At 45.5% G+C, this 15,424-nt stretch overlaps 1 protein-coding gene across 1 annotated transcript in view; it reads right to left on the bottom strand.

Moving 5' to 3' along the window:
• Window positions 1-1,697: 1,697 nt before the first annotated feature.
• LOC311234684 (uncharacterized protein) overlaps window positions 1,698-15,424 on the bottom strand; it is a gene marked incomplete at its 5' end in the record, with an annotated part of 45,420 nt that continues 31,693 nt past the window's right edge. The window contains one exon of the mRNA XM_084321928.1: window positions 1,698-1,764. Coding sequence (XP_084178054.1) covers window positions 1,760-1,764 — 5 coding nt within the window. The 3' untranslated portion in view covers window positions 1,698-1,759. The remainder of the gene's footprint in view (window positions 1,765-15,424) is intronic.

The following is a 15,424-nucleotide window of genomic DNA, read 5'->3' as shown; positions in this document are numbered from 1 at the left end:
GTGTAACGGTCACCTGTAATGAGACAGTTATCAGTGATGGTGTAACAGTCACCTGTAATGAGACAGTTATCAGTGATGGTGTAACAGTCACCTGTAATGAGACAGGAACTACTTCATAAAAGGGTTGGGGTACGGTCACCTGAACCAGGGAGGGAACTACTTCATAAAAGGGTTGGGGTACGGTCACCTGAACTACTTCATAAAAGGGTTGGGGTACGGTCATCTGAACCAGGGAGGGAACTACTTCATAAAAGGGTTGGGGTACGGTCACCTGAACTACTTCATAAAAGGGTTGGGGTACGGTCACCTGAACTACTTCATAAAAGGGTTGGGGTACGGTCACCTGAACTACTTCATAAAAGGGTTGGGGTACGGTCATCTGAACCAGGGAGCGAACTACTTCATAAAAGGGTTGGGGTACGGTCACCTGAACTACTTCATAAAAGGGTTGGAGTACGGTCACCTGAACTACTTCATAAAAGGGTTGGGGTACGGTCACCTGAACTACTTCATAAAAGGGTTGGGGTACGGTCACCTGAACTACTTCATAAAAGGGGTACGGTCACCTGAACTACTTCATAAAAGGGTTGGGGTACGGTCACCTGAACTACTTCATAAAAGGGGTACGGTCACCTGAACTACTTCATAAAAGGGTTGGGGTACGGTCACCTGAACTACTTCATAAAAGGGGTACGGTCACCTGAACCAGGGGAATTGGACGCCGTGCGACATCTTAATCACAGCTCAGTCCGTGTGTTGAATGGACCGTGTTCATAACCCCGCCGCTGTCCCGCCTCTCAGACGCAGCGGAGGACGTCTCCCCGGGCAAGAGGAAGGTGCACTTCACGGGGGACAGCAAGGAGAACCAGAGGCCCGAGCGTCGGCAGGAGTGGAGTCTGAGGAGGAGGCGCCCGGCGGCCCACTCTCCTCCCCCCCACACTCTGGGTGACGCGGTGGAGAAGACCGACCCGCTGAGGAGGAGGCGCCCGGCGGCCCACTCTCCTCCCCCCCACACTCTGGGCGACGCGGTGGAGAAGACCGACCAGCTGAGGAGGAGGCGCCCGGCGGCCCACTCTCCTCCCCCCCACACTCTGGGCGACGCGGTGGAGAAGACCGACCTGCTGAGGAGGAGGCGCCCGGCGGCCCACTCTCCTCCCCCCCACACTCTGGGCGACGCGGTGGAGAAGACCGACCAGCTGAGGAGGAGGCGCCCGGCGGCCCACTCTCCTCCCCCCCACACTCTGGGTGACGTGGTGGAGAAGACCGACCAGCTGAGGAGGAGGCGCCCGGCGGCCCACTCTCCTCCCCCCCACACTCTGGGTGACGTGGTGGAGAAGACCGACCAGCTGAGGAGGAGGCGCCCGGCGGCCCACTCTCCTCCCCCCCACACTCTGGGTGACGTGGTGGAGAAGACCGACCAGCTGAGGAGGGGGCGCCCGGCGGCCCACTCTCCTCCCCCCCACACTCTGGGTGACGTGGTGGAGAAGACCGACCCGCTGAGGAGGAGGCGCCCGGCGGCCCACTCTCCTCCCCCCCACACTCTGGGTGACGTGGTGGAGAAGACCGACCAGCTGAGGAAGAGGCGCCCGGCGGCCCACTCTCCTCCCCCCCACACTCTGGGTGACGTGGTGGAGAAGACCGACCAGCTGAGGAGGAGGCGCCCGGCGGCCCACTCTCCTCCCCCCCACACTCTGGGCGACACGGTGGAGAAGACCGACCAGCTGAAGAGCCGCTTGTTCCTGGGCATCCGCTAGAAACGTCATCCTGTGTATTTAAAAAAAAAAAAACAATAATAATAATAACTTTATTTATATAGCACTTTTCATACAAGATGCAGGCCAAGGTGCTTCACAAAGTAAACCACACAGTCTAAAATCACAAGTAAAGAAAATGGATAAAATTGATGATTAAAGAAAGATTATACAAAGAGTTGCTAATTAAAAGCAATATTAAAAAGGTATGTCGTTTAAAAATGTCCACTGAACCAGCCTCTCTAATATTTTTGGGATTGTGTTACACAGCTGTGGTGCATAGAATTTAAAATCAGATGCCCCAGCAAAATATATATATATATATGTCAGAAAATCAGCCCCTTGTGTCATTAGTGTGTACAGTATATGACATGGTGTATGTTTGTTCATTGATGTGACAGTGTCTGGCAACATACTGTTTGTGTTTTATTTATTTATTTTTAATTTCTTTTTGTGTTTGTGATTTGTCTTGATGTGTGTTTGTGAAACTATAAAAACTGAAAATAAAATATTATAAGAAACGTTCTGTTTCCACAAAAGCCAGCGGCCGGTCAAGCGAATGTATGATGAGAAGAGCTTTATTTATTTATATCATATTTTGTGTGGAGCCCCGTCATTGTAGCTAGTAGTGACTGACACCCCTTCCTGACAGGCAGCGACGCGAGCGAGCGTGATTGCGAAAATTATTAAAATGTATTCGTTTCAATCAGACTATCCTGACCTGCCGCGAGCGACAGCGAACTGAGCAGCGATGTCGTCCACCCCAGATATTCGCTCGCTGTGTCTCTAGTTGAGCGATTACGCGGCCGAGTCCCGCCCCTAAACACTTTTTATTGGTCAAGAATCGCAGGCCCCCCCCACGTGTGCTTCCAGGTAACACAGACACACTCGGACACGCGCCGCCTCATATCAGGACAGTGTCACGCGCGATTTTGTCTCTAGTTCGCTCGCTCGCTCCCTGTCAGGAACCGGTGTGACGCTAACAGACTGGAGTCAGGACACAGTTTAAAGTAGGGCTGGGTGCTGACGTACAGTATATTCATGTCTGTAACCCTGACGTACAGTATATTCATGTCTGTAACCCTGACGTACAGTATATTCATGTCCGGGGCCAAGCTCTCTGCTTCAGACAGCGGGAGATACTAGTAGCACATGCCCCCAAAGAGATCACAATGAGGGACTCAGCGCTGAGGCGTGTTGAAAAGAGATCACAACAAGGGACTGAGGCGTGTTGAAAAGAGATCACAACAAGACTCAGCGCTGAGGTGTGTTGAGAAGAGATCACAACAAGAGACTCAGACTCTGAATCGGGCGTTTGGCTCTGATTCGTTTCATATTCTCCGCTGTGGATGTATTTGCTTAACGGAGCGCCCGGATTGTGTTTCATTCAAGCATAAATTGAAGCGCCTTTATGCGTGGATTGTGGATGTGAATTACGACGAATCTGAATCTGTGGATTGTTGAATTGTATTGTGGTATATTCTAAGCACATACCCAAGGATTATTACAGTACAATGAGGTTGCTATCTGGAAAGGAAGAAAGATCATAATGATAGAATGGTCTCCTCATCTGACTTCAAATATAGCCAGTAGAGAAATAAGCTGTGCAACCAGACAACTCATGTGATTTATTTTGCCAAAGGGCTCAGAGTGAATTAGAAGGTTGTTGTTTACATACAAGGATTATTTCATAGTACATCAAACATGTTTGCTTAATAAGGTTTGCACATCAAACCTAGTATGTACATAAACAGTAGTCATGGTTATCAAATTAAATAGAGAATCTTACTGAGCATTACACATGAGTAAACCTGGTTTCAGATAAGGGATCTGTACATTACTCTAACCTAAACAACAATGGTTTTTGCCATGATTTACTCACATGTAAACAGCTCACAGTAGTCTCTGGATGGGCGGTGGTGAGAGACGCAGGACCCCCTGGTGGGGGGGTCTGGCCTGTCAACTAACCTTACTGATCCAATATTTATAGGCTATATGACATCATTTTTAGACAGCCTTCTAACCAATCACAATTAGCTCTAAATATGGAGTTGTTCCAATTAGGTTTCTTGATTTTTAAAAACAGGAGGTTCTTCTGTGGGGGCCGTCTGTTTCTTGCATTCCAATCAGGTGATCTTCTGTGGGGGCTGTCTGCCCCCCCCCACCGATCTCCTCGTCGTGTGTTGTCCTGCAGCAAACAGAAAGGGGTCTGTTTTGGCCCCCCTCCTTTGCTGCTATAGCATTCTTCCACAGAGGCATCTCCTATTTAAACATTTGACCAAGTATCTCTAGTGTATTATGAATTACACTCTTCCAGTATTATCACAGTTTTACTCTTTTGCTTACATTTTGACACTAAACAGTTGATTAATAGATAACTTGATACGTATTTTACCAGACTAAGCTTTGGTAATTAAGCCTTATTTTCTATATATATAGTTTACACAAGGAGTATCTTCATAATTAGTTTGACATTTCTATGGCATTTCAATGGCATTCAAATACCTTTTATCTAATATGGTTTAATTAGTTTCAGTCTTAACATTCTGTAAGCACATTCTTCTTGTTATCTAGTTTGGGCTGGTCTGCTGTGGCTCCATTACCATACAATCCTCAGTCACACGAGTGGGGGTTGAGTGGCTGTTTCCTTCTGTTCTAAGCAGTTGAGTACATTTGTTTAGAGTGGGGGTTTGTTGAAATGACTGTCTCCTAAATACAGTTTCAACAACAGCAGGGGTTTGGTTGACTGTCTCTGAAATATGCTAACAGTTGAGTAATCTGTTTGTGTGGGGGTTGGCCTGAAGGCTCTCCCCAGAATGTCACACAACACTGAAACCTGATACTGTTTGTTCCAAACGGCACCCCAGATTTCTTGCATTTTGGTTTTCTAATTTATACACACATATTAGTTATGAAATACACAGTCAATGTTACCACAGTATCACTGTCACTCACATTATTGTGATATTGTAACTGGGATTAAAATGTCTGAAGAGATGCGCTGTTTGACGGATTTGATGACGTCGACGTGACTTGAGAAAGGTGAATGAGCAATTGCAAGCCTTTGCCGTTTTGATGAATGAATTTGAGAAAATGCATTAGCTGTTCAAGCACTGTTATCTGATGATGAACAAGAGGGTGATGAACATGAGGTGTCACTGGTATAAACCAAATGTTAATAAATTCAATGCATGTATGGATGATGTCCGAAACAGATTAAAACCTGATTAATAGTGAAACTGTATAGCCTCCAAGCCTTTCTGACACGTTATTTCGGGGGTCGCGCCTTGAAAACTTTGCAGGGAACCATGTATTTATATACATTTACATTTAGTCATTTAGCTGACGCTTTTATCCAAAGCGACTTACAAGTTCTGTACGACAAGACAGCAAGAAGGGTACAACTCTATCAGCTGAGTAACATTGCTCATCAAAGTGTTGCGTGTTACAGTGTAGGTTAGTTTATTAGGACAAGTGCATGACAGTAAGGTTAGTTAGGGTTCGATTTTTTATTCCCCCCCCCATTATTTCAGATACTGGTTGAAGAAGTGCGTCTTTAGTCGACGGCTAACACGTGTTATCAGCCCGATGCCTGAATGCCCACCACGACAATTAGCGTGTTCTTTTTTTATTAGCGGTCTGAATTCATATTTCATCAACCGAGTCTCCCGTTGGTAAACTAGCCCCATCAGGAGCTCAGATGTGAAAAAAGCGCCCCCTATCGTCTCCCAGATGGTAATGCATCCTTTTGGAATGGACTCAATGAAAATGGATGAGAAAAGAAAAATCCGGAATCCATATTTTACTTCTCAGGCATGTAACGATCGGATTCATTGTGGACCATCAGAACAGCGTGGAATACATGTGTACAGTATGTAGCATTGGATGAATAAAAGCGATCGATTTTTGGAATGGCGATCAGGAATTGGAATGATCTTTTTGGAGAACATCTGATCCCAGGTAAGGAATCTATTGGACAAGTCTTGGGATAATCAGAGTTGTATTCGCTGAGATCTCAGTGTTCACCCTATGTGTGTGTGGGCAATCGCTTTGAGGAAATCAGAGAATCGATTTTTCAGATCGCCTATATAGCGTGCATACGTACACATATGCTATCGATAATCTAGCGTTTATTTGAAAACGATTCATAAATAGGCCGAAAAATGACAACGTTCTAAAATATTCCAGTACAGGGCGTTTATCATGGAATCTTTTTATTTTCCTTGAAAACGAGGGCTTTTCAAAATGCTATAAAACGGAAATGAACCGATAAAAAAACAATCTGCTTCGACAATGTTGACTGGAAAACGAGTCATTGATAAGCGACGGGCAGATTAGACACATAGCCATAATTTAAAACATAGATTAGGCGTTATTAATGCTAACATTGAAGTGGATGGTGGGCATTCAAGCACTAAATCGTGCGCCCCCTGCTGGCACTGAAAGTGTTAAGCCTACTGCCAGCATGCACATTTAAAGAAATATAATCCGATTGATTGGGGTAATGAGGGACTTAAAATGTGCCTATAGATATGCATTTAACTTGTCGGCGAGGCTATTGAGCCGTACTGTATTGTACCCATTCTGCAATCTGTTAATAAAGTTTTCAATCAATCAATCAATCAATGCCGTTAGAAAATCAGGATTTCTGCAAATGACACCTGCTGTCTTTTCAGGTGAGGCGGCCACGCGCAATTATCCTGAGTATCAAGTCTGGTTCGAATTAACGAGAGTGAATCAGCGTTCGAGGAACAGGGAAAGCCTGGTTTTAAACATCGGGTTAATTTAATCTGGCTAATGGGACTTTCCATAATTATGAATCCCATATCTGCCAACATTATGCTGTGAAAAGGGGCTTCAAACTAGCTGGAATATTTATTTCATTTTGGTAGTTCTGTTTTCCAATTCTCAAATTTAGTTTTTTTTATTAAAAAAAGGATTTTTTATAATTATATATACATATATATTTTTTTGTATCAGTTATTTTTATCATCTTTTGGTAAAATCATCTTTTATAAATAAAAAAAAACCCATTGAATAAAACAATAGGCTGTTGGGCGGTCAGGTGGCGTAACGGAGATTGCGTTCGTCACCAAACCCCGGAGCGGCTAGATTCGCCTGTTTGAGTCCAGCTCACAGCTCCGGGGTTGTCACCAGCTTGGCTGGCCATTCACACTAATACAATTGGCAGTATTAGAGGGTGGGAGAAGCTGGCGGGGTGGGTCCGGGTCGTTGTAAACAGCGACTCCTACAGTTCGGTCGGGGCGCCTGCTAAGCGCGGATAGGACTTGAGTGGGATAGTGTGATCCTTCCACACGCTACGCCCTCTCAATGAGAACCGCGCTGCCAGGTGAAAGAAGCGGTTGATTGGCTGGACGTGTGTCGGAGGAAGCACGTGATGGCCTCCACTCTCCCAGACCGACTGTGGGGGGTAAGTGCGCAGCGACCAGGAAGGGGATTGGGAATTGGCATAACGACTAACATTGGGATGGGAGAAAATCGGAGGAAAATGGAGGGGGGAAAAGATATTAAAAAAACAATAAAAAAAACAATAGGCTGTTGGTAGATGTTTTATAAAAAAAATACATTGAATAAAGAATGTAGGCTGTTTTCGAACCCAGGGCCACAAGATACGTTGGAAGTGTCAATGATCAATGCGTCCTGCAATTCACATTCGTTCTCTCAGCTATAGCTGTGTTCTTCATCGACGCACAAGCCCAATGATACACCTCTAAGAGTTGTACTCTTTTTTCTTTGGTTTTTGGGTTTGCACACAGAATGTTAGGAAAACGGGGTTGTAACCGCTGGACGCTTGGAGCCCCGCGTGCCTCACTGGGAGGGAGAAAGGTCCAGACCGGTCCTCCGCTCAGTCTCCCCTCGGAGCCCCGCGTGCCTCACTGGGAGGGGAGAAAGGTCCAGACCGGTCCTCCGCTCAGTCTCCCCTCGGAGCCCCGCGTGCCTCACTGGGAGGGAGAAAGGTCCAGACCGGTCCTCCGCTCAGTCTCCCCTTGGAGCCCCGCGTGCCTCACTGGGAGGGAGAAAGGTCCAGACCGGTCCTCCGCTCAGTCTCCCCTCGGAGCCCCGCGTGCCTCACTGGGAGGGAGAAAGGTCCAGACCGGTCCTCCGCTCAGTCTCCCCTCGGAGCCCCGCGTGCCTCACTGGGAGGGAGAAAGGTCCAGACCGGTCCTCCGCTCAGTCTCCCCTCGGAGCCCCGCGTGCCTCACTGGGAGGGAGAAAGGTCCAGACCGGTCCTCCGCTCAGTCTCCCCTCGGAGCCCTGCGTGCCTCACTGGGAGGGGAGAAAGGTCCAGACCGGTCCTCCGCTCAGTCTCCCCTCGGAGCGCATGGCGGCTGCAGTCGGAAATCTGTAGGGGACCCGGACCGGTCGGGGCAGAGCCCTGGATACTGACTTTTTAATATTTCTTTCTAGGAAAAGGTATCTTATATTTGGCACAATACGGGTCATTTTACATCTTCATATTACATTGCGCCCAATTGGTGAGCATTTGTTTACTGGCCTATGTTATTTTCACCCATATTTTGGGGGTATACCAGCTAGGGATGCACCGATCCGATATTGGTATCGGCCGCCGATATCAGTAAAATAGCTGGATCGGGTATCGGTCAAAAAAATATATATATATCGTATTATTTTTTTTATAAAATAAGATCACCATTCAGTACATTTATATCCATGTGTTAATTTGTTACATTTAGTTTCACTAAGTTAGGAAAGTAATGTTTTTTTTTCTTTGCTTTTTTTCCCGGCCCTTTTTTGAGGGCACCCCATCAAGGGGGGGGGGGGCAGAGAGGCGAGTAAGTAAAGTAGCGGGTGAGGAGGGGGATTGAGAGAAGGGTGGGTTATGGAGTGGATGGCTCACAGGTCAATCTCCTATGATTAGGAGCCTAGATTATCCACAAGCAATTCCCAGATGTTATTAAATTGTGAGACTTCGATGTGATCCACGGTTGAGATTGTTTCCTGTGTTATGTAATTTGAGAGAAGGCCCAACCATTGCCCAGTATTCACATTTTTTCTTGTCTTCCAGTTTAAGAGGATAGTTTTCAGAGCTAGAGAAACGAGTAGGGGTTTGGTGTTCTGGACTAATAAATTGATAGCAGTAGTATCCCCAAGTAAGCAGAGGGAGGGGGAGAGAGGAATGCTGCAGCTCATGACCCGGGATAGTGTATTGATGACGGAATTCCAGAAGTCTTGAACAGGTGGGCAGAGCCAGGTGGCATGGAAATAGTTGTCTGGGGTGTTGAGGGTGCAATGGGAGCATACATCTGTGCTTGCAAATCCCATTTGAAACATCCTGTGCTGTGTGATATGTACTCTGTGTAACACCTTATATTGGATTAATTGAAGGTTAGTGTTGTTAGTCATTGTGAATGTGTTGGTGCAAATTTGTTCCCAGGATACGGCATTGGGAGAGAAAGCCAAGTCCTGTTCCCATTTAGTGAAGGGGAGATGGAATGTAGTGTCTGCGCTTGCCAGTATTTTGTATATTTTTGAAAATATTTTCTTCTGTGATGTTATTTTATTCATTGCTAATATAATTGGAGGTGGTTCAAGATCATTCTGTGTAGTGTTAATTTTTTATTTCAAAATAGATTTCAGCTGTAGAAATTGGAAGGAAGGAAAGTAATGTTTTAAGTCAAGCCTGATTTTGATTTTATTTTTTTGATTTTATTACGGATCCCCATTAGCTGGTGCCATGGCAACCAGCTAGTCTTCCTGGGGTCCACACAAAAAAACATACAAAAACTATTATTGCAAAACAGAATTATTAAAAGTCAGTACTCAACATACAATACACAATGAAACTAACAATTAAGATGGCTAAAATTACATGCAAGCAAAGAAACAGAAAACAAAACAAAATACAGTGTTAAATACAATTTAAGATTGTTTTTAAAATTTAATCTTTTTAAGAATTGCTTTCAGAATGCTCATCAATGTTACTAAAACATCAATTTCACCATACCTTTAAAAAGAAAGAAAAAACACAAAGTAATCAGAAGACGTTTTGGATAACATGGCTGCAGCTACACTCATGCATGACATATATTAATTTCCTTCCGGATTATGGCTCCTTTGAGTTTCTTTTTTAAACTGTCCTTGTTTTCCGTCCGTATAATATGTAATGGGATCCTATTCCAGTATGTTATGGCTCTATACATTGCAGTTTTCTTTAGAGCGTTGGTTCTAGGCACAGGTAGGGTGAAGCGACTACTTGAAGCATGTCTGGTATTATGGTCATGTCTATCATGTCTAGCCTGATGTTGCCTTGCACAAAAGAATGATCCCAGTCTCTTCCACACAGTGACAGTGAGGCATACAGTTTATTAATTTAATGAATGAAGTTTATTTTCTGTCTTTGTTTACAACAAATCAAAAACACACTTGTGATCCTTTACAATTCTTAAAAACAAAATATATTTAAATATAAAAAATGTAAAAATTGGATACATTTAAAAAAAAATTGGAAACAGAAATTGGACAATGGGTATTGGATCGGTATCGGCCGATACCTAAACCCAGGTATCGGGACTGAAAAAGTCGGATCGGTGCGTCCCTAATACCAGCTAGTGAGGAAGGAAGAAAGAGAGAGAAAGAGAGATGTCAACAACACAATCACAGAGGGGGGTTGAAAGACAATTCAAATACACACAAATACTGTATTGTTCCCACAAGCTCTACAGCAAGACATGTTAAAACTGCAGAGATGTAGAAAATTAAAGAGAACTTGTGACTTCCTCTAATAATAATGAGCATAAATCAAACATGGGAGACAATGAGAGTCAAGTAGCCTCTACCAGTGGGTTCTCAACGTGGGTCTGGGGTTTCATTTTACTATTTGATTCACTACAAGTCAACTCACTGAGTGAATATAGTGACTGTTTAAACATATTCGTATTCATGACCTGTCATAATATGTAACTTCTGATCCAACTCATTGTGTATCAACTCTATGGTTTCTCTCCAGTATGAGTCTTCATGTGCTCCTTTAAGTCTGAGACTTGAATAAACCCTTTCCCACAAACACTGCAGCTGTATGGTGTCTCTCCAGTATGAGTCTTCATGTGCCCCTTTAAATTTGAGGCTTGCGTAAACCCTTTCCCACAAACACTGCAGTTGTATGGTCTCTCTCCAGTATGAGTCTTAATGTGCACCTTTAAGGTTGGGGAGTGAGTAAACCCTTTCCCACAAACACTGCAGCTGTATGGTCTCTCTCCAGTATGAGTCTTCATGTGCCCCTTTAAGGTTGAGGAGTGAGTAAACCCTTTCCCACAAACACTGCAGCTGTATGGTCTCTCTCCAGTATGAGTCTTCATGTGCACCTTTAAGTCTGAGGCTTGAATAAACCCTTTCCCACAAACACTGCAGCTGTATGGTCTCTCTCCAGTATGAGTCTTCATGTGCTCCTTTAAGTGTGAGGAGCGAGTAAACCCTTTCCCACAAACACTGCAGCTGTATGGTCTCTCTCCAGTATGAGTCCTCATGTGCACCTTTAAGGTTGAGGAGTGAGTAAACCCTTTCCCACAAACACTGCAGCTGTATGGTCTCTCTCCAGTATGAGTCTTCATGTGCACCTTTAAGTTTGAGGAGCGAGTAAACCCTTTCCCACAAACACTGCAGCTGTATGGTCTCTCTCCAGTATGAGTCTTCATGTGCACCTTTAAGGTTGAGGAGCGAGTAAACCCTTTCCCACAAACACTGCAGCTGTATGGTCTCTCTCCAGTATGAGTCCTCATATGCGCCTTTAAGTCTGAGACTTGAATAAACCCTTTCCCACAAACACTGCAGCTGTATGGTCTCTCTCCAGTATGAGTCTTCATGTGCACCTTTAAGGTTGAGGAGCGAGTAAACCCTTTCCCACAAACACTGCAGCTGTATGGTCTCTCTCCAGTATGAGTCCTCATGTGCGCCTTTAAGTGTGAGGTTTGAATAAACCCTTTCCCACAAACACTCTTGGATCTCTTGCCTTTAGAACTGATACCAGAACTCTGTCTTTTCACTCTCTGTGGTTTTGTTGTTTTTAAACCTGACTGCGGTCCTCCACTCTCCATCCTATCCTCATCCCCGTCAGTGTCTCCACACTCAGCTGCAGAGCGGTCTGAAGAGAGGGACTGACGGTCACTGCTTGGTTCTGATGCTCCACAGTCCTCTCCATCAGCTCCTGTTTCCATCTGTTCAGTGGAGGTGCTGGGTAGAGACTCCCCCTCTCTGCTTCCTACAGTCTGGTTAAGATGTGGGGACTGACCCTGCTGTTGATCATGGAGGCTTCTCACACAGCTTATAGTGAATATGGAGTCTTTGGTATCAGCCTCCTCCAGGCCTTGAAGCTGCTCTCCCTCCTGAATGCTCCAGGTTTCCTCCTGTTCCTCTTTAATCTGTGAGGGCTCTGGGTCCTCCTGGTCCAGACTGGGGCTCCTCTCCTGCTGCTCAGGGGGAACCTCCTCTTTACAGACAGAGAGCTGTGGGGGGTCTGGAGGGATGAACAGAGAATAGACTTCGTAACAACACAAGCTTAGAATTAGCAGACAAATCAACCTGAACCTCTTAAGCCTGAGCGGTCCGGGACAAGATTGATATCACGCTTGATTAAGATTGATAAATCCATCTCTACAGAATGTATGAATTCATTTTGCGTTTTTTCCCCCCTGTAGGCAAGAGTTTATACCCTAACCCAGTCAAAACAGCAGTCAACGTGTAAGACTTCAGCACTACGTTTGTTTACTAATGATTTGAACTGTTATTAGTGAAATGTGAGTATATAGAAAGCTCAGGGCATCGAGTCGGAAAAAAGCCGCTCATAGACGCGAGGATTTGGTGCAACCTAACTTGAGTGTAGTCTTTTGAGAGAAGAGACCCAGGGCTTTCGATGGGCTTTTGAATAAAAATAAACTACACTCCCTAGCTCACGCAAGCCCCTGTCAATCATCTAACTTCTAGATTGACTTTTTTATTTCTCTTATTTTTCGGGATCATATCCCACAAACCTAAACGTTATTGCCATAAAACAGAACACAGTTACTTTCTCTACCTTTCTGTGAACGTCTAGCGAAAAACGCAGTTGCAATCTGATGAAAAATGGCGGATAAATGTACATTATAAAAAAGTAACTGTACTTACAGTAGATTTCATTCACGGTTTGTGAATCATGCCTGGTGATACTAAGGGGAGATTTGGCCTGATCTATAGATGTGAGACTTGGCCATAATAAGGTCATTTATATTCTATATTCAATAATCATATTTCAAATGGCATGTGTCCGGATGGCAGAATTCAAGTTTCAAGTTTCTTTAATAGTTGTCATACAGAAGTACAGAATACTTTCATACAAAATGCTTCTTACTGTTACGCTCCAGAGACTGTGCTAGACAAGATAGTATCAAATAACATAGTATAGCATGTCATTTAGAAGAAGAAAATGAGGTCACAGTGTTCGGTATAGACATATGTACAATGTTCTGAGTTACCATATAATATACAATACTATGCAGTGTACTAATGTACAGTACTATATAGTGCAAAGCAGAAATGGGATGAGGTACAATTTAGGTACAATTTACAGTAAGGTGTACGGGTTGTAGTGCAATCCTTCATCAATAAATATAAAGTGTGGGGAGTGGGTGCTACAGTGTGTTTGTTTAAAGTGGGTGTGTGCTATAAAGTGTGTGGAGTGGGTGCTAAAGTGTGTTTGTTTAAAGTGAGTGTGTGCGTGTGGATGTGTGTGCTATGTGCGTTTGGTGGTTGTTGTTGTGTAGTGTTCATTGTTCGTTTAGCAGCCTGATGGCCTGGGGATAGAAGCTTCTTCTGAGTCTTTCTGTGCTCGCCTTGAGACTCCGGTATCGCTTGCCTGACCGCAGCAGTTCAAAGAGGCAGTTGTTCGGGTGACTGGAGTCTTTAATGATTCTCTTAGCCTTGCCCAGTCCTTGACCCCCGACCTCCTGAAGTCCACAATCATCTCCTTTGTTTTGCTGACGTTCAGGGAGAGGCTGTTTTCCTGGCACCATCCCGCCAGGACCTTGACCTCTTCCAGGTAGGCCCTCTCGTCGTTGGCAGAGATCAGGCCCACCACCACTGTGTCGTCAGCAAATTTGATGATTGTATTGCTACTCCGTTGAGCCACACAGTCGTGTGTGTACAGGGAGTAGAGGAGGGGACTCAGAACACAGCCCTGGGGGGCCCCTATGTTGAGGGTGATGGATGAGGAGGTGCAGTTGCCTGCTCTCACCACCTGGGGTCTGCCAGTCAGGAAGTCCAAGACCCACTGGCAGAGGTCATAGTTCAAGCCCAGGTCCCTGAGCTTGGCTATGAGTATGGAGGGGACTATGGTATTGAATGCCGAGCTGTAGTCGATGAATAGCATTCTCACATAGTTCCCCTGCCTCTTGTCCAGGTGTGATGCTGCTGTGTGCAGCACATGGGCTATGGCGTCCTCCGTGGACTTGTTGGGGCGGTATGCAAATTGCAGGGGGTCCATGTTGATGGGGAGGGAGGAGCAGATGTAGCCCTTTACTAGCTTCTCAAAGCACTTCATGGCTATGGAGGTGAGAGCTACAGGGCGGTAGTCGTTGAGGCAAGCAGGCTTGGATTTTCTGGGTACAGGGATAATAGTGGACTTCTTCAGGCAGGTGGGGATGACAGCCTGTTCTAAGGACAGGTTAAATATGTCAGTGAATACTGGGGCCAGTTGGTCGGCACAGACTTTTAGGACGCGGCCGGGGATGCCGTCCGGACCTGCTGCCTTCCTGATATTCACTTTTTTAAAGGTCCGCCTCACCTCATGCTCTGTTACCCTGAACACTGCGCCTCCATCAGCAGCCGACCCCCCCCCCCCCCCCCCCCCATTGCCGTGGCTTGTGAGCTGGTGTTGTTATTACCAGCATCAAACCTCGCATAGAAGGTATTGAGGTCATTTGCTAAGGAGATGTCACTGTTCAGTTTGAGGGAGGCGCCTTTGTAGTCTGTCATCGTTTTGAGCCCCTGCCACATAGCTCTAGAGTCAGCTTGTTCAAACTGGAGTTCAATTTTATCCCTGTAGCGCCGTTTGGTCTCTGACACTGTCCTCCTTACGTTGTATCGCGCCACCTTGTGGTCATTCATGTTGCCTGCCACTAGGCCGTCGTTGTATGCTTTGGTGCGCTCTCTCAGAGCTTCACGGACGGATTTGTCTACCCAGGGTTTTTGATTTGGGTAAACTCTCATTTTGGTAGTGGGGATTGTTTCTCCCACCATAGTACAAACATAGTCCAGCACTGTCTCCGTGTAGACATTAATGTTATCTGTGTCGCGGAACACATTCCAGTCTGTGCAGTCAAACGCAGACTGGAGCGTCTCCTCTAACGTCAAATCCCATTTCTGCACCTCTCGCGAGACTACAGGAGTACTTTTGATTCTCTGTTTGTACATTGGTGAAAGAAAGATGGACGCGTGATCTGATTTACCAAACCCACTATCAGAATGAGCCTTGTAGCCACCTTTAAATTGCGTGTAACAGTGATCTAGGATGTTACCGCCTCTGGTGTTGCAAGTCACATGCTGATAGAAGTCAGGTAATACCTTCCTCAGATTGGCGCTATTGAAATCACCCAGCACCAAAATGGCGGCGTTAACGTTCGCCGCTTGTATTCTATTTACCTCGTCGTGGAGTCTGGAGAGCG

Source organism: Notolepis coatsorum (assembly GCF_963971535.1).
Source record: "Notolepis coatsorum genome assembly, chromosome: 9".
Classification (NCBI taxonomy): domain Eukaryota; kingdom Metazoa; phylum Chordata; class Actinopteri; order Aulopiformes; family Paralepididae; genus Notolepis; species Notolepis coatsorum.
Note: the sequence above shows the minus strand (reverse complement) of the source record. Positions and strands in the feature narration are given on the sequence as shown.